This window comes from Poecilia mexicana, unplaced genomic scaffold (assembly GCF_051168715.1).
Source record: "Poecilia mexicana isolate PSO_F unplaced genomic scaffold, ASM5116871v1 scaffold_9, whole genome shotgun sequence".
Lineage (NCBI taxonomy): Eukaryota > Metazoa > Chordata > Actinopteri > Cyprinodontiformes > Poeciliidae > Poecilia > Poecilia mexicana.
The window spans coordinates 15,873,385-15,897,216 of record NW_028263378.1 but is presented as its reverse complement, the minus strand read 5'-3'; the positions used below and the strand labels follow the sequence as shown (position 1 = coordinate 15,897,216).

General features: G+C 43.5%; 1 protein-coding gene across 1 annotated transcript in view; it reads right to left on the bottom strand.

Annotated features, from left to right (window-relative positions):
* Positions 1–23,832, bottom strand: part of smtnb (smoothelin b) — a 53,010-nt gene that overhangs the window by 15,927 nt on the left and 13,251 nt on the right. The window contains 9 exon segments of the mRNA XM_015006454.2: positions 1,441–1,514; positions 3,582–4,175; positions 5,892–5,943; positions 7,244–7,947; positions 12,717–12,804; positions 18,012–18,091; positions 19,058–19,136; positions 19,227–19,305; positions 20,963–21,120. Of these exon segments, the coding sequence (XP_014861940.2) occupies positions 1,441–1,514; positions 3,582–4,175; positions 5,892–5,943; positions 7,244–7,947; positions 12,717–12,804; positions 18,012–18,091; positions 19,058–19,136; positions 19,227–19,305; positions 20,963–21,120 (1,908 nt within the window).

Genomic DNA, 23,832 nt, shown 5'->3' with positions numbered 1-23,832 from the left:
CTGCTTGGGTCAAAATACTAAAAATCATGATTATTGGCCAAGAGCAGCTCAAAGTTTCAGAAAAATACTGAAGTCCATTATGTTGGCCCATATGCGTGTTTAATGTGCAAGACTTCACTGCTGAAGAAAAATCATAAAAAACTCATTCTGAGTTTGCGGCAGCAGTTTTAGACGACAGGGCGATGAAATGCTAAGATGGAATGAGGGTGAATTTTTCAGCTGGACAATGATCTCAAACCCACATCGAAGGAAACAAAAGGTGGTCTAACGTCCCAGTCAAATACCAATTATGAATCCAATTAAATATTTATGAAAAGGACTAAAGATGAGAGTTAATAAAAGATGTGTCTGGATGCATTTGGTTCATTTCTCCTTACAGGAGATGTGTTAAAGTTATTGTTACATAATATTATCTACAAAGATTTCCTGTGTGGATAAGTTGAGTTGTTTAAGATTTCTGGTGGGAATTTCCTATAAAAAGCAGCAGGATTTAATGCACCAAGGAGTGTTAGAGAAGATTTTTGCAAATATATAATATTTAACATTTTAACATTTTGTGCTACAATGTCTAAGAACAGTTGGGCTCCGTTTCCCAGCCAGTGTTTGCGTCTCATCAAGAGCCTAACTCAGGAAAAACCCGACACCTTCGACCCTTGCTGCAGCCATGCAGAGGCTTTCCTTCACAGGCCTGCAGGGCGGAGCCCTAATTAACCAGCTTTTTGATCCCATAACCAGATTACGGCCGCGCTCCAAATGCAGTCGTTAAATAAAACTTAAACAGGACATAACTCCGCTCAATCCCTCACTCTCAACTCACAAAGAAGCTTCCTTTCAGGGAGCGAGAAGTTTTAAAGAATGATCCAAATGGGAATGTTAAGCATCGGCCTTAACCTCCCAGGTCACAGTGAGACAGGTGGGGATTTGTTTGCGCTTTCTGCCAAATCTCACAGCAGACGTCTTCCAGCTAATAGGAACGTGCGCAAGAGATGCGTCTCTGTGAAACAAAGCTAGTGATGAACTCGGGTCGACTTGTGCTTTAAGGCTGCGGCGGCGTAAACTCCACGGACGGATCCAGACAGGTGAGATTTAGGGAAATGGCTGCCAGACAAAACCCTGCAGAGGGAAAAGCAAGAGCACCTCCCTTCTCCCCTCCGTCTTCTTCACATACCATACAAGGACAGATATGACTGGTGGCCCTTCTCTGTGTTTGATAAACACTGTTCTTGTCTGCTCTACCTCCTTTCTCCTCACTCTGTTCTGTTCTCCTGCCTCCGCCGGAGGACCGTCCCCGGACCTTTAGAGGTGATTTCTAAGCGTGAGTTGTGGCTGAAACGCCAGAGGACGCACACAGGGTTCAAATTTAGATCATCATCTGGGAAATTTTGGTTCTGAGCATTTTTGGCAAAGCTTTTATGAAACACTTGCCTAAAAATATCCTACCTTGATGGAGGAACCGCTGGAGAAGGTAGACGAGGAGATCTTGAATGGCGCTGCTCTTAGGCCAAGGGTCAGCTCTGAAAGACATGCACAAAAAAGGAACTTAAATGTATACATAACTTTGGAGTTGTTTAAAGCCTGGAGATCTGTGCAGGATTTTCCACTCTGCTGGTGTGACTCAGTCAGCTGCTGAAGCTGTCTGAGTAAACATTCATCCAATTTAAAAAAAAAAAAAGGGGGAGAAAATACAGATTTTTTAGCCTGAACAGTTTTCCTCATTAGGCTCCCGGAGCACACGTTTGAGTTTCCTTGGGATTCATTGCTTCCCTCATCCAAACACACACACACGGAAGAGCTGGATCACAAACCACAGGAGTGATGCACCTCAGCATGACGCACGGCACATTTACAAGCTTTTACAGTGCCTTTGAGGGAAACCTGAAACGCAGTTGGAAACTGCCTTCACTCAAACCGGGACAGGCGGATTCCAAAAAAGGAGCTTTAAAACTATTAAAGCAAATTGGGCTGAAAAACGGCTCATAAGGAAGCCCCCGCAGGGCCCAGAGTGCATCATCTGGGAGGGGAGGGAGACGAGGAGGAGGAGGAGACGAAGAGCTTTCGGGTCGCACAGGTTCTGCTTAGGTGGAGGGTTACGTTTGTCGACAAACTGAGAAACTTCAGATGCTTTGAATGAGCTCAGAGATAAACAGTCAGCAGTTTTTTTTACATCTGTTAACCAAAGTAGATCAATTTCACAAACATAAGTTGGGCTTAATACACTAATTCAAGATACATTCCTAAATGTAGTCACTTCCATTTCAGCACTAATGTTATAAAATTGCGTATTTGTTTTTCTTCTCTTGCCATGTTACCAGTTTTATAAAAAAAAAAAAAATTTTAAAAAGAGCTGAACGAAATCACAAAAACTCACATTTGTGATTTTATATTTGAATATTGTGATGACAGATACGCAGCAGCCTTAAGTTTTCTTTAATCTTCTCCCTCATATCTCCAACACCCTGTTAGCTTATGGATCTGAGTCTCCATAAGTCCAACTAGTCAAATATACACTACTATCAGCATCAGGTGTGTGTTAAAATTAACTAGGCAAACCTCTGCTGGATTTATTGGAATCATTTTATCACATTTTCATAGAGTAAACCCTGCGAAGTGAAAGGAAAATCATTTTAATTTGGCAGCATATGAAACAGTCCCCTCCCTGGTGTGAACTAAAGCACCGTTTCTAGAAAATGTCCTGTGGCAGACAGCTTCTTCGCAAAACAACCAAACCTGCAACAAGAGAAAATAAGGCGGGAAAATATCCAGCATCCTCTTAAACGTCCCTGATTACAATGACTTTAAAAGCTTCATATTTGAAATATTAGAATAAATCAGCTGGGAAATCAGGAGTTTTTAGGTGAAAAAGTGGAGCAGAAAAAGTAGGCACAAATTGGTGCTTAAAATTGCAATGACAATTTCTATTACTTTTTGCCTTTTAGTATTACATTACACACCGTTAGACTCTTCCCCTAAAAAAAAATTACTTGGACGTGAGCATTGAGGCCAAACAAGCAATCAATATGCATGAAACGTGAAATGTCCTATCCAGTCAAATGAAGCATCCATGCAGTTTTTGATTTAAATATAAAAACAGACTCAGAGTGATGACAACTTTGATATACTGTGCAACTTTCACCTCTTGCTAGGCAAATTCACCAAGAAGGAAGATGTAAAAGGAACATTTTTCTCATTAAAATTCAAATTCAGATGAATTACAGACAGCCTGTCTAGTTTTAGATAAATATGTACAGAACAACACAAAGTAGCGCTTTGTGTGGGAAGACAAGATTGTTCATTCTCCCTGTAACAATAAAAGCATTGAGTTTCGGCTCAGACGGCTTGTTGTTTCTGCATTTGTTTGAAATCTGTTCTCTGCTGTTGGACAAGTGACCTCACCGCCCCCCCATCAGGGCTGAGAAACGTGCCCACTCTGTAACAAATGCCCCTCAGTCTCTGCTCATTGTTCAGCCCTTGCATCTATCCGGACCACCTCGTACGTTTTGCTCGTCTGGTCTCACAAAAATCCCACTTTGAGTCCATCTACTCTACTAGAAATTGAAAGTGTGTTTCCACAAAGCTGTTACCTGGCCTCTGACCCAGAGTGGTGATGCGCGGCGTCATGCTGGTGATGGGCATCATGTTGCCTCTCTGCGTTGACGAGGACGATGATGATGACGAGGACGTGGTGGTGCGGCCATCCTTGATCTCAATCGTGAGGAAAGTCTTCATGTCGGGGTCTTCCTCTCCCTCGGGGACCTGCGTCTCAGCTGCTCTCCCTGGGGTCCGCTCTTCCTCTGGCTCAGCCGAGGTAGGCATATCTTTTTCAAGCCTCGTCCCGCCCAGGGAGCCCTGCGATTGGCCGGCTGAAGACGGAGGTCTGTCGGCCACTCCTTTGAGGGGCTGAGGTGCAGCTGGGCTCCGGGACGCAGCGGTGTTGGACGCTAAGCCTACACGTGGCCTGGCTGGCGCGTCTCCAGACGTGCCGGGGGATGCTGATGCTTGTGCGAACAGCTCTGCAGCTCTGGAGAGATTCGTCAGGCCAGAGATGGTCCCGTTTCTCAGAGGGGTCTTCTTCAGCGCGGGGGGATTTTGGCTGGCTTCTGTGAACTTGCGCATTCTGTCTCGGACAGAGTTGGTGCGGCTGAGTTGCTCCAATGTAACATCTTTCTTTTCAGGTGCTGCAAAAAAAGAAACGGATCTTAGAGAGTAACGACGAAATGCAGAGAAGGAAGGACTAAATTAGTCCTAATGATTTCTTTTTTCTTTTACAATAACTGTGTTGTAGTTTATTTTGTGTATGTAGTTAAGTCATTTTAATTTTGTTTTGTATTATTTTCTTTGTTTGTTTTTAGTAAAACAAATAACTTGTTGTCCAGGGACAACAAATGAAAATTAGCCTTTTGGCCATTTCTGGAGCATTTTCTGAGGCAATATTAATTAATGTGCATTGTTCATATTCTACATCTTCAAAGACACTTTCACTACATCCAGGTTCAAAGTCTGGAAAGTTAACTTATTTTGATCACGTCATCATAAAACCTAAAAGCCCCAACAGATCCCATCATTCCTTTGCTTCTTTTTTGGGTTGTTTTTTCCAACTCCTTTTACTTTGTTTTTGTCGTAGCTGCAAAGAAATATATTGTCTAAAGCAGGCAAAAAGGGAACAGCCGCTGTGAAGTTCAGACTTTTACAAGTGTAAAATTTACTAAAATAACTGCAGCTTATCGTGATCTGCTTTAATTTTCTGAATTGCGTTTGTTATGCCTGTGCTTAAAACAGGAAGAACCCAAACTGCACATAAAACCCAATCACCTACGGTCCGACTGCTCATGAAACCAGCAGAGCTGCATGACGAGTTTTTATGTGCCTTTGAGTCAGAAACTCCAAAATAAAAATACTGATGACTGAAAATGCCAGGCTTCCTTTATCTCCGGCTCTTAACTGGAAAACTGTTTCAAAACCAGAAAAATCCACAACAAATCTTCTGGATTTAAATCATTTTCATCTGAAGTGGAGAAGACTGATGGTCAAGTTGGTCAGAAAAGTAAGATGTATATACACACACCCCCCCACACACACACACACACACACACTCAATACTCAAGGTTGTGCTGAGAACAACACTTTTCAGTGTGGATGCTGTTACTAAGTGAATATCACCTTATTCTGGACACTTTGAGGATCAATGAGGAGTTTCAGATGGAGAGAAGAAGAGTTTTCTGTAAAACTATATTTTTAAGGTTTTTGGCCTTAATGGCCTTTATTTGTCGGTAACTGGACAGGAAGTGGGGTAGAGAGAGAAGAGGAGCTGGACAGCAGCGTTGTGGACCGTAGCCTCACCAAACGCTGCCCGCTGCTCTACTATCGAACCATGGTGTCCCAACAAAAAATATTCTAAAAAGAAATTTCAAGACTTGTCTACAGTTCACCGAGGCTGAGGGAGAACAAACTTTACTCCAACAACAGGAAGGCAGCAAAGTTAATCTGTTTTATCCTTTTAAGCTTTCAGGCTGATATTCATTTTAAACCAGCACAAACTGAAACGGCACTTTACCAACATAGAAACCATGCGAGAGTTTTTAAGCATTAACCAGTCAACTGCAATAACCTACAGTACTGAATTTTCTCTTGTAAGATTTGCAGCACACATATGAGTGTTGTTACACTTTATCCCTCTTAGCATTTAGAACAGAAATATTTCGCTGCCATCAGTCATTTATTTTTGATTTCTGAAGAGGATCTCAAAGCCCTTCACTTTCAGATTTATGAACCCTGACAGCAACGACCACACCTGATGGCATAAAAGAAACCGATTTAAATTCCCAACATGATGCGTTTCCAGAGAAAATATGATCCTGCTGCATGTCGAGTGTTGAGCTGAACTGGAGTCTTACCAGTTTCACTGGTCTTTCCATGACCGAATGTCAGATTTCCATTAGCCGTTATCTAAAAAGGAAGAAAGACAAACAAAGATACATGACAATCAGAGAGGGGAAGCACCAGAGATTAAAGGTCAACATGCTCTGCTGGTAACCACAGAGCGCCAACATCGAGCTGCAGCGCAGATTCGCGAGGAACTGGAGTCTGCATATTGGGGCATACACACACACACACAGAGATGATGCTAAATTCAGCACCAGCTGCTTTGTTTTCATTGTGTAACATTCATTCTTGGTGTCGATATGGGCCTCTGTTCTTTTCCTGGCACGGCAGCCACAGCTGGAGCCTGCGGTGTTTACATTGCTCTCAGGAGACTGGCTCCACATCGGCCCATTTTAGAGCGAACAATAAAAGAAATCCGGGGCCGGCTTCGGGTGAGAATGTTTAGAAAAATGACACGATGCCTCCAACACGGTGGGAAACGTTCCTCAACAGCAACCAGTCGGCACAGAAACAGAAACTCTGAGTGTTTTTGTTTTCCCAAGAGCTCCAGGACGAAGAACGAGGGGGGAAAGTATCCCTCCCTGACAGCAGGTGAGGCGGACATGTCGCTGAGCTGAAGCAGAGACAGTCAGGTGCACCGTTTGTTTGCGTAACCCAGTAACAAAAACCAAACAGCGTCCACCAGGAGCTCGGCTTGTTGGGTTTTTGGATGCCGACAGGACGCTGAAGAATGGGGCCGTGGAGTTCATCAGGTAACGGTTAAATGGAGAGCCTGGAAGGTCAGCGATCCTGGAGGTTAATGTGCAGCTTAGCGCCGCTGCATGACTCTAATAAATGCTAGTTGTTGACCTTATTATTGCTTGTTTATTACAAGAATAAATGAACTTTTAGATGATATTGTGATTTTTTTAGATGCACCCGTGGAGCATGCATGCTACTGGGAAGATAATGGTATGCAATAGTAAATGTTTATGCCTAAGATCTGTGAAGATGTACTAGGGCATTGAGAAAGTTCATATGAGAGCATGAAGTGCCTGACTTCCTGTCGGCGATGCATTTATTTTCAGTTCTGGGTGATTTTATTTCATTTCTTTGTCATCTTGCACAAAGGATTCCCTCAACTAATGATTTGTTTAAACAAATAAAGAACAATGACTCCTCTAGTGCAGGATTTTAAGGTTCCGGTCCTTCTGCTTAGGCCACAACTTGGTCTCTCCTTTAGTTTTAAGTCGGCTTGTTTGCTTTGCTGCAGTACTCTGACACCTAGTGGTTTTCTGAGGGCCTGCGTTGGATGTTTTACCTTTAATATGCCTGGATAATTTTCAGATATTTAAGGACAACATTAATAAGGATATACACTAACCTTCTGAATCTTGAAGCTCAACTTTCCCTGAGCGTGCCCGTTAAGGAGCCCGTTTGCAGGATCTCTTCGAGATAAAACGGCCCCATCCGGCTGGTCCTGGTCATGGCTGCGGTCCTGGTTGCTCTCAGTCTGGATGCTGGCTGGACTTGTTTCAGATTCCGAGTCGGTGCTGCAAACAGAACCACTCACTGGTCTCTCTACGTCATCCGTTGGAGCTTTGACCTCAGAAGGCAAACTCATGCTGAGGTCGGAGGTCACAGCGTCCATCCGTTTTCTAGATGACGCGCCCATGCCGTCTTTGTTCCCGGACCCCAGACGGGGCCTGACGCATGAATCCGAGACATCCGATCCCAGCCTCTGTCTGGCAGACGACAGGGAGCTGGTGCTGCGCTCAGAGGCGGCGGAGTCGAGGCGACCGCGCTGCGAAGAACTCTGGCTCCTGTCCGAGGCTCCAGAGTCCAGCCGGGGTCGCTGGTTCGAGCCCAGACTCTTCTCCGAGGCCACAGAATCCTGATTGGACATGGAGTGCACAGAAGTCCCGCTGCGGTCCGAAGCCGTGGAGTTGGACCTGGTCCAGTCGGACAGTAACGAGTCGGACTCTGGGGTCATAGCTTCTCTCTGAGGCTGGATCAACATGGGCCCAGAAGTGTCATCTTTTACCAAATGATCAAGAACCAGAACCATGCCTGAGTCGGAGTCTTTGCCTGAAATGGATCAGACAAAAATATTAAAATTAGACAAATCTGCACATTTCCCCTTACAGGTCAAAGAATGGAAAATATTAAGTTGACGCACGTTTTTTTAAGGTTTTTATTGCGTCATACATCAACATATTTGATGCAATATGTTGCAATATGCAATATATATCAATATCGTCTGAAGTTTTAAGACGATACACATTTTGTTTTAATGAGTGCGTTTTTCCCTAACAATTCACCCTTTATAATGACAGAGACTGTTTTGGCTGCTGCAGCTCAGTGTTATTGAGTGACCTGGTCTGTGCTCAGGTATCAAGCCCCATTTATTTATACACAACATGTGATGATGATGTTTTACAATACAAAATATCGTCATCAAAATCCTTAGGAATGGTCTATACAGACAGTCGAGCACAAAGAGAAGCTGAAACACCAGCTAATGATTTCACAGTGTTCAAAACAACGCACTGGTTTTATGAGGAAGAAGAAGAAGAACCTTTTTCTGCAAATTTTGTCCAGAAACAATTCAAACCAGACGACGGATTATCCAACGGTAATATATGCAAAAGGAAATGAACATGCTAATTATGGTCCAGCATGACGTCCACATCAGTAGAGCTGTGATGTTGACGTTGCTGTAGGTGAGTCACTGCTGAACTAAAGCTCCTGTTCCCTGAGAGACATCAGTTCAGTAAATGGAGGAAACGCATGGAGTCTTAAGGGGATGTAGAGTTTTCCTGTCCCTCAGTTCCTGACTGACGTCTGGGGAGAAAAACAAAACATCTCGCGACCAAAGTCTGAGAGAAACAAGAAACTGGAGAAAAAGCGGAAGCAAAAATGAGAGTAGAGATAAGCATTTCCCTTCTCCGTCTCCTTCTCTGATCAGGAAACCACACTCCAAACAACAGAGGTGCCCACATCCTCCCCTTGTAATGGTTTCTACCTCCAAACCTCTGTGGTATGCTGCATCCTGGGATGCTTGAGGGCGTTCATCTGCCACAGATGGAGAAACCATGCCGTTTCCTTCTTCTCATGTGTAATAAAAACACTTCTGAATGACCTCCGTTTGGCCGAGCTTTGCAACAAACTGGGGTTCTCTGCCCTTTATTGCCTTTTATTCAGAAAAGCCAAATCAAAGAGGGACTCTGACAGGAGGCCCTGAAATATTTCCAGTCACATGAAGCATTACTCATCAAAATGATCAAATATCCCAGGTACTCCTACTACATTTCTGCATACATTATAAGAATGATAAAATAAATACCACAGATTAATTTGACTGTGATGACTGATTTTAAAAAAATACAGCAATTGGAGTCTAATTTTTATTAGAATTTTTTTATAAAGCCAAGTTACACAAAATGAATCGTTTTCCAACTCATTGAAATAATCCGATTGGTATTTATTAATTCCACTGCAACCCCTAAAACCAAAGTTGCCTTATAGGATACATTTCTCATCTTCTAACAGACAAAACTATCAAACTGCTGTTGCGTAATTAAAATCAGATTATTATGTAACAGGATCTGAATAGGAGATGTGATTATGGTACACAATTAGTACAACATTTGCTGCCATGAGTCTAAATCTAATGATGTTCTCGTCTAAAACCCAATTATGACTAAAGTGAGAGCCGGAGCACGTTGCCTCTTCAACACACTCTCACGTTATTGTTCATGAGTTAAACTCTGTCATTTCAGTTCTTCTACATTTTCTGGGAAAAACCCCATGGCTGCATAATGAAAGGCCTTTTTTTTTTTTTTTTGCATGAAAATAGCAACAAAGGCTGCAGTTGTTTTTTGTTGCTGGCAAACAAAAATAACAGCAGAAACAAAGAACAACCAGGAGTTATTTCTGGTGCCTTTAGAGTGAACATCTGACCCGAGAATCCATGTTATGGAGAGGTCAACACGAGTGCTTTGTGTTTTTATTCTTCGCTCAGGACAACCACTAGTAATGTCCAAGCGCAACTTGATGAACCATTTTATTTACGAAACAAGATTCCTGTCAAGTCTTCACTGCCATCCACAAATGTCGAGGCAAAGAAATGTTCACATTTATCGAGGGGACATAATCACGTTTTTAAGCAATTATTTTAAAACCTAAGAGGTCAGATGTTATACAAAAGGACAATTCCTTACAAAGGAAGTCCCAGTTCAGTAACGGTTACTGGATTGGACAGCTAATCGTGATATTTTTACATCACAGGTCCTGGCTAAACTGCGATTTTGTCAGCTGCAAATTGTGCATCCAACTAATTATAAACTGTTTTGTTGTTTTGTGAGACCCGAGTCCATTTCTGAACACCTGTGTTCATGTTCAGAGTGAAGACGGTCCGTGTTGGCTGCTGTGTGCATCTGGTCTGTGAGCCTCAAACTATCAACAAATCCCAACAAAACAAAGAATAAAAATGACTAATTTTAGAAAATCATCTATAAAAACAAGATCAGCAGAAGCAACTTTCCCTGAGCGTGCCTGGGGGAAAGTTCGAGGATTGTAGCCGTCTACGACAAATCGTTTATTTAGTTTAAACGGTCACCAGTTTTCCCTGGTTTTCCCTCCACTTCAACCTTTCAGAACGGCTGAGCTACACAAGTAACTCAACTTCTTAGTGCAAAGAAAAAAGCACCATGATTTATTTGGACACCTGGACAAAACTCCTGCATTTTTTGTGGCATTTCAATAGAAGAACCTTAAATCAAAATATGAGACCATAGCTTGTTAATGGATTTGGCATCACTGGGTGCTGCTAACCAGTCCACGGCTGTTGCAGTGATTTATTTAAAGCTGAACAAAAGCTTCTAAAACTGTGTGTGCATTGTGGCCCAACCTGTGTTCCCTCGCTGCGTTTCTGTGTGAAACTGTAATAAGTGTGTTTCAGTTTCTTTTGGGGCCTTAAAATGCAAGGTCAGGTCCACAGAGAGCCTGTGAAAACATTTCATTTCCTAAATCATAGACTTACACGGAGCAGTTTTTGCTGCAGTCCAGTGCAGCTGGACGTTTGCTGCTTTAAGGCAAGAGTGTAAATAAACACTTCTTTTTTTTTTTTTTAGGTCAGGAAGGAAGCTGTGTATTCCAAATAGAAAAAGATCGACTTTTTCCCACTTTCACTCAAACAGTTCAACAGCTTCAGTCCCACCCTGACCACAGTCCACTGATTTTGTTGACATGTCCCTTTAAAGTATACCTTCTCCCTTTGCTTTTCTACGGTGGTCATCTTCGGCTGATCCTGGTTTCACCCCGACTTAAATTGTACGGTACGGATAAATCGAGAACACTGGGGAGTTTTTCTGCCACGTCGGGAAAGCCCACGTTTTGTTGTGGTAATGGATTTATTTAGCAGAGGTGTGGCTGTTGGGTTTTCTCCGTGTTCCTCCCGAAAACCCCACACCACCAAGCCCTGGTCACTGTGAAGGACACAGAGCCCCGCCCTGGCCGGACCACACAGAAAGACGTTTGTTACGACCTTCGCCCCGAGCAGAAGCTTAGGTAAACAACAGAAATACACTTAGAGGATGAAATGCAGCTCCTCTGGCCAATAAAGAGAAATGTATAAACATTTTAAACCGTTTTGCTGCTTGTAAACAACAGATCATTGTTGCTTTCCATCAATATCCATGTAGATTCAACGATTCGGGTGAACGAAATGCATTCATTCCTGCCCACGCTTCAAAAATCAGACTGTGACCAACTCCAAACACTTAATAAAGTCGGATGAATAAGCTTAATGTGCCTAAACTAATACGACCTCCTGACCGGCAGGAGAACGGCTCCTTCAGCAGAGAGGAAAACGCTTCAGTGTGGATTTAGTGTTTCAACGGATTTTTACCCACCGTTGACCTTCAGGCGGATGTTTGCAGTTTATACACTTCGCTTCTTGCATTTCACCGATGCCCAGAGTGTGATATGTAAACATGATGGAAGCGTGGAGGTGAGGGCGATAATCAACACGCAGAGAAAAAGCTGCTTTCTTCAAACACTGAAGGACGCTTGAAGCTGAGCAGAAGCTGCTGACGAAACGCCTGCGATAGTGAAAGGATTGATCTAGCAAATAACTTTAAAATAAAGAATAAAATCAAAGGACATTTAAAATGTTTGGTGTTATCCAATTCTCAGCAAGATCACAATTAAATATTCTGCGTCTATGGTGCAGCGCTATTTAAATGCCACCTGCAGCTCAAAGTCAGTAGATCAGAGCCCTCAAAAACAAGGGATGTGAAAATTGGCGGTAAAATCTTCGACTGGCGGGTCTTTAACCCTTTCAGATCCAACATGTCGTCAACAATCCAGCCAAATTTGCAGTTCCGTAATTCTGCCACGCTTTGCGCCATCTGGGAAAAATCCCAACGGTTTCTGACAGGAGAGACGTTGATTGGCTTTCCAGCCTTCACCTCCGCAGTAGCAGAGAGTGAAATTAATCCGAGGGGCACTCTTAATAGATGGTGAATTGCGAAAATAACTCGCTACATATTGAAAATTCCAGTTGTTATGGATAAACGGGCAAATATATGAAATCACGGGACATTTAAAGAACTGCGTACGATTAAAATAAGCAGAGATATCCAGGCGGAGATTTGAAACTCAAGTCATAAAGGGTTAAATAAAACAATTCATTTCAAAAATATGATTCAGACAACAAAAACCCATAGACAATATAATCCACTGAAAATAAAATCTTAATTTCATATGTTTTATTTTTTCAAATAAACATGAGACTTTTTTTTTTATGGGTTTTAGTATTTTTGAGCAGATTAATTTAAAATTTGCGGCCCTACCTTTCCTCTGCAGCTCTCTGTCGTGTTGCGCCTGCTGGGTGTGCAGCTCCTGGATCGGGGCACGGAGATCAGTGCGACTCTCTGACTGCTGTGGACAAAACAAAAGGAAATCTTCACTACAGCTGTGAAAGCATTCTTCTTCTTCTTCGCTCTTCTTCTCTCTTCAGAGACTCGATGCATGCACCACTTTCACAATGCAAACCCACATCAGTTTAAAGATTTTCCAATATGTTTTTGTTTTTTTTTGCTGCAACTGATGGTCAAAAGCTTTAGAATTAGAGGGCAGCACTGCATCCAGCGCGACTGCAACACAATGCTGCAGCTTTCTGAGCGGCAGCAGTGATTTAGCACATGGAAGAGAGATGGATAAGGTGTGGAAGAGGAAAGCTACCGACAGGACTGTCTGACCTCAAGCTCCTCTTCAGGAGAATCAGCTGCACAAACACAAGAAACACGTGCATACACACTTCCACATGCATTTGCACTCTTAAATCATAACTACACACATTGGCATGCAGACACCAAGACAGTTTACAAAATTAATGAGCAAAAAGTTTCAAAAGGCTTGAGAGCATCCTGACCTCAAAATCTACTTTAATTTTAACATTTTTTTGTAATGAGATTGGCATAAACTCTTATTTAGGAGCGTCAAAGTAAAAGGGGTGCAGTGCACAGTTATGCCAAGCATTTCAGATTACCATTTGTTCAAGGCAACAAAAAAAAAAAAGAAAAACCTTCTAATTTGCAAATACGTTTGTAAGGCAAGTTACTTCTGCAACGTTTCGCTTAAGTTTTCAAGCTGAAATCAGAGTTCAGTCTTCAGAAAATTGACAACCAAAGAGAGCTTAAAAGATGATCTAAAGCAGTTTCTCTATAGAAACCCAGACTTCATTCTGGTGAGCCAAATCATGTCCTTGACCTCCTAAGACTTTAGTAAGGTCAGAGACGCCACAGTGGGAAGCAGTAATCTAGCTGAACGCTCCCTTAATGAGCCCTTAAAGTGTTTGATGAGTTTAGAGGAGAAACAACAGAGAGAAAGCACAAAAGTAAAGTAACTCAAGATGACTAACAAAGGCCACTGTTCTCCACAATAAAGCATTCAATCAAAGACTCACGGAGGGAGAGGGGTGCGGGGGGATGACTGTCCCCGAGCCACCAACTCGATTAAAGAGTGCGAGTCTCCCCCCACTCCAACTCTGCCCTGCTCCCACCAGTGGTCAGACAGCCGTCTTTTCAAAGCTCCCAGTAAAACCACAGGGAACGGGTTTCTCACAGACGGTGAGGCAGGGTGAAAAAAAAGATAGAGTGGAAATAAAAACAAAGTGCAGACCTGTTGCCAGCCACCATGCTGTCATTAGCGGCTTCCCTCCGGCACCGACGGCCAGGACCCGACTGAGCTGCACCGACGCAGACCCACAATGCAACAAACCGAACCTGGCCCCGTCTCAGCTGGCCCAGGGTCTGTTTGTGTCAAACTCATAAACAAAAAAAAAAAAAAAAAACAGCCGGCCCTCCTGGTCACCGCAGGAAGGCGTGGGACATGAGAGTCCTCTGAGGTCAGCAAAAGAAAAAAGAAAAAGAAAAAAATAAATCGTAAAAACGACAGAGTGAGGAACACGCTTCCTTCAGCAGCCGGTGCAGGAAGCTGAGATCAGCTGCATTTTTCCGTTAGACCGGAGTGAGTCGAGGGGTCCTCTGTGCCTTCACATGAAGGGGAAATATAGGAACCTGGCGGCTCACTTTCCATTACTGCAGCCGGACGAACAGCTCACTTGGCTGGACTCCAGTGACTTCGCTACAGTAGCAATCATCTGAGGAAACCACCACAAGTCCTCGGCTCAGAGTCTCACTACGATTCACTGCATACCGGCATGATCTACCTTTGGGATTTTTTTTTTCCACCCCTTTTATCAAATTTCTTTTCTCTTCTCATCTCCAAACGCAACTAAATCCCTCGCTATTGCAAGCGCCGGATTTGGTTTCAAAGAATTAAGCTCCTGTTTCTTCAGGTCTCTTCTTGCAAAATGCTTACAGGACAGACAAGAACAAGCAAGACCGTCTGGAACCAAACAGCTGCCTACCTGGACTCACCTAAACAGGCAGAACGCATCCACTTTCAGATGAAATGCAGTAAATATATTTTTTTTAAAAAAGAAAAAGATTGTCCCCTGCAACGTCGACTCAACATTAGTTGATTCTATAATGAATTCCAAGCCGTAAATAACTGATGTAGTGATGACTATCCAATCTGTTGCTAGACGGACCTGAATGTACCGACCTGAAATGTAAACACAGAGCCAGGCACGTCCCACTTTCCAATCAGATAGCCTCAGACTGATTAAGGAAACCCTTCCTGATTAGGCTTCAGAGGAGAAACCAGAAAGGTTCAGAAAGTCAGGCGAGCGTTTGATCTGGAGAGCCGGTCCAGCTGGAAGAAAATCTGAGTCACGTTTACCTCCTTTTCCTCAGACCTACTGCCCCAGTTCCAGTCTCTTCCAGTGCCTCTCAGCGGAAACCTGTTTGGAGTCAGGATGTCCACTACTCTGCCGCTCTGCTCCCTCCGCCACATCACACACACACACACCACCACAAACACACACACACACAATACCAACAAGCCACTCCCTTGACTTCCCCTCCCTCCCAAGCTGTCTCCTTAGGGAAGTGATTCCCCCCCTCGCCCCCCACCCACACACACACACACATTACGTCTTTCTGTCTTCACAAGGACTTTGTATTAACTTTTATTCATTCATTTCTTTAGCTTAACCTTAATCTTGACCCTAAACCTAAACATTACCAGTACATCCCTAACCCTGGAGCAACACTTCGTCTTATGGGGCTTAAAGAGCAGTGAGTCCTCACAACGTGGCGTTTGAGAAAAAAGGTGAGAACTGCTAAAACACCATCACACACACACACACACACACACGTTTGTGTTGCTATCTTTGTGGGGACTTTCCATAGAATTCCATTCATTTCTACAGCCTAAACCTGACCTTTACCCTTTTTCTAACCCTATCCATCACATACCTAACCCTAACCAAAACTCAATTCATACCTTAGCCCTAACTCTGACCCCTGACCCAAAAACAGGGTTTCCCCTCGTGGGGACCAGGCTCCGGTCACCACGAGGAGCGATTGGTCCCCACAACGTAGTATATGTTAGGAAAATCGTCCCCACAAGGTATTACAAACAAACACGCGCGCACACACACACACACACACACACACACACACCCCTCCCCTACAGGTTAGAGCTGCCTGGCTGACACATTAACTTCTGACCCTCTGCCTTTGCTTTGACCTCCTCCTCTCTATAATCCTTCATTTTTCATAGAAATCAACTTCACCTCAATAACTTTATGTTTGTGGCTTTCCATAATAAACTTTATAGTCTTAAACCAAGTTCTCTTCGCCATAGAAACAACTTTTTAAAAAAAGCTAATGAAATAAAAAGGAAGCTTTGACTTCATCTTATTTATCCCTGCATGTCATCAAAACCAACTAAACAGCAAATGAATGGCGATAAAGTAGAGATTTAAGAGCAACTTTCCTCTGGCAGCAAAGCGAGAGCCCGGATGAGAGGCAGCCATCACACTGCCTCCGATTGCGTGCGACCGTTTACCGCTGGGGCGTATCTTGGACCACCATCTTCCGCGAGACAATTGCGAAGAGCTCAAAGAGATTGGCGGCTGTGATGTGAGTGGAGGAGCCCTGCTGCTGCTGGCTGGAATCGTTTTTGGCCACATCCCCACTCTGGTGAAGACTAAACTGCTAAGGGCACAGCTGGAGGCCTCGTCTTCTCCCAGACCAAAGTAAAAAAAAAAAAAACACGTTCAGCTGTCCGACAGGAAGTGAGGTACAAGGCCTAGACGTTAGCGCATCCTGTTCGCTCTGACATCCTGCTATCTGAGAGGGGGACACACAGACACGCATTGGCTGCAGAAAACAATGCAGTGAAGCATTTTAGTGCATCACTGTGGTGTCCGTTTTAAAATGAACTAACAGAACTTTGCATCGATGCAGGACATATTTTCACCTCAAGTCCTGAAAACTGCAGCGACCCAAGCAGTTAATGTGGATTAGGGCCGAACACGACAGGAACACTTCAGGAAGCTGCAGGACATCCAAAAATACTTCTGCAAAAAGTCCTGACCAGAACCAGAAAAATGGATCCGTTCATTCCTTAAAATTACTCAACTATTTCCATGACGAACAGATGAGTTTAAAGTCGTGTTATTGACGACACAGGCAATACGTTGTAGATCAAATATGAACCTGGTTTTACGTTTTACATTTCTAATCTTTTTGCTTTGGAAAAAAAAAAAACTCCCTGAGATGTGCAGAAGCCATCAGGATTGAAAACATTCCCGTTAACCACAGCTTTCCTACAAAAAAAGGTCAAAGATTATTTTATTATTTTACTTTTTTATCAGGTTTCAGCAAATTACTCATCTCACATCTACATTTCTGGTGTTTCTTTATTTTCATTCTAATTCTTTTATGAGATTTTCTTTTACTCCAGTTCATGTTGTTTTCCACAAAGGACTCAGAATGACCTTTTGAATGAAGGGTTCTGTGCACTTTGCCTCGTTGAAAACCAGTTTTGCCTGAAGTGTGTGCATATGATAAAATGTAACTTTCCTCCACAGAGCATTTATCAGGAGCTCCCAGGATCAGCAGTCAAGATAAAATCTAGACCCTTGCATGAGCCTCAGGCGTTCACGTTTCAAAGCTTTGTCATTACAGTGAGACAAATCTGAAGAAATCCTCTAAAGGACAATTCAAACAGGTGCAAGATTTTACTTTCAGGTTATGAATGGCTGCACAGTTAAAAACAAGTAAGCTGCTGACTGCCAGAGAAAAACGGATGGCCTGGAGTAAACAGAAAAGTCGAGGCGAATTGCATCCTCCCCTCCAACCTCAGCCAGATCTCGCTAGGAGGATTTTTGAAAACAAAACACATTCCTGAGTCCGTGGCGGCTGAGCCGTGTGTTTTCCGAGTGTTGGTGCACGCGCCTGCTGTGGCCGCAGCCGTAACTCAAGCGACAATGGCCCCTTCTTGTTGTTCCTCGCTGCATTCTTCACTGGGTCCGCAGAAAAGAAAAAGAAAAACCCTCAGTGGTCACGGCTGTCATGCAAGACAAACTCTGCCTCCGCACACTGGTCCACGCTCGGATCATTTCAGTCGCTGGAGGCCGACGACGGATCCTCCGTGTCTTACCCAACAGACGCGCCGGGATGCCTTTCTCAATTAAACCCTGATTGCTTCACTGGCGGCGATGTACTCACCGCAGCTCCCACAATGCTCTGGGGCGCAGCGCTCTCCGGCTCCAGGCGGCAGATGGAAACTTTGCTCTTCTCCGCAGACTCTGGAAACACACAACGGTAGAGCTCAGACGCTTCAAAAGAAACACGCGAGAACGCGTGTAGCCTGACGTCGACACTGCTGAGATAAGTCGTACTGACATGACCTGACAAGGTGGGAGCTGCTTTGTTTTCATTTTTCTTAAAGTTTGCTCAAGGGTTGAGGCAGGGTGAGGCCCGGCGGCTCTAAGCAGCGAGAGGAATTGTTCAATCAGGAATCATACAGCAGATCTGAATCGTTTTCATGTTCGTGTAGAACAATGAACATGTCTTTCCCTTGTGTTTAATCCAGCAGGGGGGTAAGAAGAGTTTTACCTTTAGTTTAACGCCCTCCTCAGGTCAAACTCTGTCATCGCTCAAGTCCTCGCTAGCCAACAAAACTGATGGTGCACAGAATAGTTCATCTATATTTTCCAATGGGATTTAACATTTCAACTTTGATTTTTTAAAAACATCCAATTTTTTTTTTTTTAGTTAAATTATTCATGTAGGTTTTGTACACCGCTCAATGTCAAAATTCCAGGCTTCTCCAGGTTGAAATTTCCAAAATTTCCCACAAACTTTTTAACCAATTTCTGAAGTACAAATACAAAATGTTTACAAGTAATCAGTTCCTGATATTACTACAACGATCACACTGTAAATGTTGAGCCTGCAAACGGTTCTATCCATCTTTCAGCTGTTCAGGAGCTGAAAGATGAAAGAAGAGATGGATGAATGGAGGATGGATGGACAGACATACGGACGGATTAATGTTAGAAAGTTAGAAAATGGAATCGGGAATAAAGAAAAAAAACAAAGACAAATAGACTTTTTTCCATGCCCTAATCTCTTCCTATACTTATCAAGCTGTGGGAAAATACTTTCATTCAGGGTCTTCCCAGCCCATCGCTGCTTTTAATCCACAAACGGGTCCCAAAAATTAACCTTCATCGGAAAAAAGTTTCCCAGACGTAGAAATCTCGGCTCACCTTGCAGCTGCTCATCCCTGACCCGTCGGATCGCCTCTCGGATCATCTTCCTCTCCTCGTACTCGGCTGCAGCACGAAGCTGCAGGATAATAAATGCTCAGTGCATCCATGTAACCAAAATGCAGCAATAGCATCAGAATCAACAAGACAGACTGATTGTAAATGTCACCATTTTTGTGAGCTCGTCAACGTCCTGGATCGACTGAAGCTTTTGCGAAAGAACGTCCAAGTTGTTGCTGGATTCTGATCTGAGAAAAATAAACAAAAATTAAAAATAAAGCAGTTCGTTTGTTATTAAAAAGGACAGCACGCAGTTTTCACAGCCTGAAGAAACAAACTCAGGAATGCAAAAGCGTGGACGTTACGAGCAGCGACCCAAACCGTGTGCAGTCGTCTGCTGGCCTCAGACTACTCCATTTCTTTCTGACTCATTTCTCTCTTCCCTCATTATGCTCATTTTTTCCCCCACCATTCCCTGCTTTGAATAATGCGCCGCTTGCTGGAGTTTAAATATTTCACATTCCACATACGAGAGGTGCGAGACAATAATAGCTGGATTTTTTATTTTTTTGTGAGCCAACGTGAGTGGATGTGCGACAGCAGGTAGGATTTTTCCAGCAGCCTCAGCGAAGCACCTCTGTTATTTTTGTAACCCGAGTCCTCTGAGTGCCGACGTGAATGGGAATGATTACCTCTGTTAAGAGGATTTAGTGACGGAGAGAGGGGTGGGGGGGAACCAAAAAAACACTTTAGAGTGCTCAGTTTACTCCTGACATCAAATAGCGTTAAAGTGTTTCTTGGTCCAAACCACATGCTGTGACATTAATGTAGCCTTGACCTTAAATTCACTCAGGATTCAACGATTTCAACCAGCCAAACTAGACATGCACAATCAATTAATCTGCAACCGACTTTCACAGTCTCACTGACAGAGCAGCTCTCCACAGTCTAAAAAGAAATGATTAAAATCAATGTTTCGTGTTATTAAAAGATCAAGAGCAAAGAAGAAAATGGAATAAAATCATTTCAAAGTTTTTTTTTTTGACAAATATTGACATTTATTATGCTTTTTTTGTTGTTGTTGTTTTTTTTGCATTGCTCTGAGTCTGAATTTATCTCAGTAGTCACCAGGATGACTTCATCAGTGGAAAAACAAAGTTTTGAAACAGCAGAACCAGAATCAAGAGCTAAAATTGACAGAAAAATTGAGTTGCCTGAAGAGGGACAACAGCTGTCCTCTCAACTTGATAGTCTTGTCAAACTGCTTCAAAGAAGAGAGGGAGATATTGCAATGTCCAGATGGGCGATGTAAACAGACTAGTACATTTATACAACTGTTGTTATTATGTGCTTTTTATTTCCTTATTGCAGCTGACTTTATTATGCTGCAGATCAATGTAAACACCACAATGGAGAAACTGCTTTCAGCTTGAGTCATTGAGTTTGACATGGAGGGAGCGATTTTCAGGAATTGATCTCCTGAATGAACACAATCAAAGTAAGAAGAAAACACACACCACGTTTAAGTACCAAGAGCCTTAAAAAGATGTTATCACTGCAGATAAATTCACAACACCAGAGTTTTTTTTTTTAATTATTATTTAAAATGAGTATAAATTTTAAGAAAACCAATAATCACAGTGATGCAGAAAAGTGATGGAACTGTAAGCAGGGACCTCGAATGCGAGCACACAAAAGTGGAAAAAGGAAAAATTTACTACGGCTGCAGTTTTCCGTCTCTTGTGAGTGAGTCCCACCCCCCCAACGGTCGAGGAGTTCCACATCTGGATTCGTAATCCTCGGTTTCACCTGGTTTGAGGTATTTCTCATTTGGGATCAGTGGGAGTGTGTGTGTGTGTGTGTGTGTGTGTGTGTGTGTGTGTGTGTGTGCGTGTGTGAACTCACCTGTGCTGGTTCTCCTTGTCCTCCTGCTGATTGAGGCGCGTTGGTCTGAATCTCTTGCTCGCCAGAGCGGCCTCCATGTCCTCGATCTCCCTCCTCCTCAGCTCCCGGATGGCTGAACGGATGAGGCGTCTCTCGTCCAGATCCAGGGTTCCGTCCAGCTGCAACGAGACGACGAGCATGACAACGGATTCGAGAGCGAAACGGTGCGCCGATAAGAGATGGCAAAAAAAAAAAAAAATTTGACTTGCAAAAAGCGACGACTTTTCACTTGCGCTGCGTATTTGCATGATTTACTTGAGAGACTTTGTCAGACATGAAGACGTGACCGAGCACAACTTCAGCGCCTTGCAAAAAGCGTCGGTCATCCGTCGTCAAACCCGTTTACTCTCATACCCTGAAATTAAATACAGTCCAGACAACTGCTTTCAGAAGTCACTCAACTAGTAATTAGTAATGATTTTCCAGTTTGTGAGTGTATTTAGATCTGACTTTAGCTCAGCTAGCCTGGTAAAAACCAGTCCCTTTCTCTACGCCGTTTGCTTCATTCTGGAGTTTATTGAGAAATAATTGCTTCCCGATTGTGTGGACTCTGTCGAAGAGAGGATTGTTTGTCCTGTAACCAGTGGGTTGCTGGTTAAAATCCTCGCTTTGTTTGTCTCAGTCACTGTGCCTTGGCCAAGACATTTCACGTAGAATGACTGTAAAGGGCTTTGGAGTCCTCCAGCTTGACAAATGAAGGCCATGTGCCATTTAAACTTCTCCAGGATTATTTCTAAAGGCACTCAATTTTATTTACGTGCATCTTAGTTCAATGAGTCAATATGCCATTGTTATTTTAAAAACTGACGGGCAAAGATAGATGGATTTTTTTAAAACCCCATCAGACAAGTTGACGGACAACAAAAACGTTCACAGCAACCAACACTGCTGCCTCAACCTGACTTGATCTCAAGTTTTTGTTTGCGATCCATAAGGCCAATAACAAAAAAACAATTACCATCACACAAAAAGACAGAAGAAACAGCATTTTTTTGCCATCCACGAGCACAGGGAAAATTATTTTGCACACTTTGGACTAATGAGGCTGCGACTGACATTTTCTTCTGTATGTGGATTTCTGATTTAACTAAATGGATTGTAATTTTAAGTTGGAAAAATGACAAAATTTCTTGCAAATATTTCTAAAGTAGCACAACAAAACCTATGATTTTGATTGCATAAAAGAAAAACTGGAAAAAAAAAAAGTCAAAATCCTGGAGTTTTTGCTGAGCGGCGACTGTAGTTCCAGGGTGGTAAATGCGATACCAGCAGAGCCAGCAGCCTTAACTTGCAGGACGTTACTGCGAGTCTCTCTGTATGTAATTATTTTTTTAGCTTTCAAACTATAAAGCACCTTTCAGACTTTTAACCAGATCAGATTCTAGGCTGGAGGCGTGCCGCCCTGAATGAACCCAGACTTATTTCTGATGTGCGGCGGTGAAGTTAAAGGGCCAGAGTCGAGTTCTGACTCCACTAATGAGACGAGACGGGTCGGCGTGGGGGAGGGAGCCGAGGATGAGAAACAGAACCGCCGACAGCTGTGCCTCAGCTTCGCTAACATAAGAGTGTTTGGCTCCGCAGGTCAACCTGCCGTTCAGGTGTTTTCCTCTCCAACGCCGTCAGCAGACCCCACAGATTCAGCTGTGTGACGAGTCCATTTCATCACTTTGAGTGAGGATTAGTGAAAATGTCTCTTTTTCAAGCAGAAGAGGGGCAATTAAGGAGTCTATAAAAGCACACCCGAGGACGGCTGCGCCGCCCCTCGACAAGCTGGATGCTTTCATCTTATCAAGGAGGAAGCAGAGAGTTTGGTGTGGCGGGGGCTCCCTCTGTGGGTCTGCAGCAAGAACCTGTCTGCACACGCAGAGCCGAGGAGCTCCTTGGCATGTTTCTTTTTTTCTTTTTAATAAAACCTGCGATCAGACACTCACTTTAAAAATGCACCTAATGGACCAAGTCAGGACAGAAATCTTTGTTTGCCCAGAGTTTCTAAAGGCTGCGGTTGTTGAGCTCAGCTCAACATGCTGATCTGCCGAAACGAGAGCCGGCATGCCCCCGGCCAGGCCCAAAGACAGAAGAAGAAGAAGAAGAAGAGGAGGAAGAGGGTCGACTCAGTGACGAAGATGGCCGGCAGTTTTGAGGTCTCGCTGCGGTTTGACAAAATATGCACTGGCTCAGAGAAGCCTTCTTTATATACTGTAATTTGTGGAAATGTAAAGTGCTGAGCTGACGAAAAAGACGGCTGGAGAGTAGAAGACAGAAGGAGACGGAGGGATAAGAGCTTTGAGGATGACAATGTGGGGGGAAAAGAACGGAAAAGAGGGGAGGAAGCACTTGGGTATGCCTAAAAATGGGCAAATGAAAGCTGGGTGGGAAACGTGCAGGTCATTCCTCACATTCCTGCTGACTCACAAGAAAAAAGAAAAAAAATAGGCGGTAATGAGAAGGACTGTAGCAGTCAGAAACTGGTTTTCTTGGTTCCAGTCCAGCCAGAGAGATGATATGAGACACTAGAAATAACAATGCTTGATAAGGAAGAAGGAAAAATAATCAGACAGAACAAAGAGACGCGGGGAGCGTCTGTTTCACATGCCCACACAGGCAGACACTCACACACTAACCAAACACTGACGGAGCCGTCTGTTACCACGCTGTCCAGATCGCTGCCGAGTAAATGTCACGATGGGATTAAACGGTTTGCGCAACGGCTGCCAAGTTTTAGGGCAGACCAATTCATTTTTCATCACCGGGATATAAAAACTGCCTCAGCTTCAGGCTTCTGCACCAGACCTCACGATAACAGGCAGCGATTCTGGCCCTGCGTGGATCAG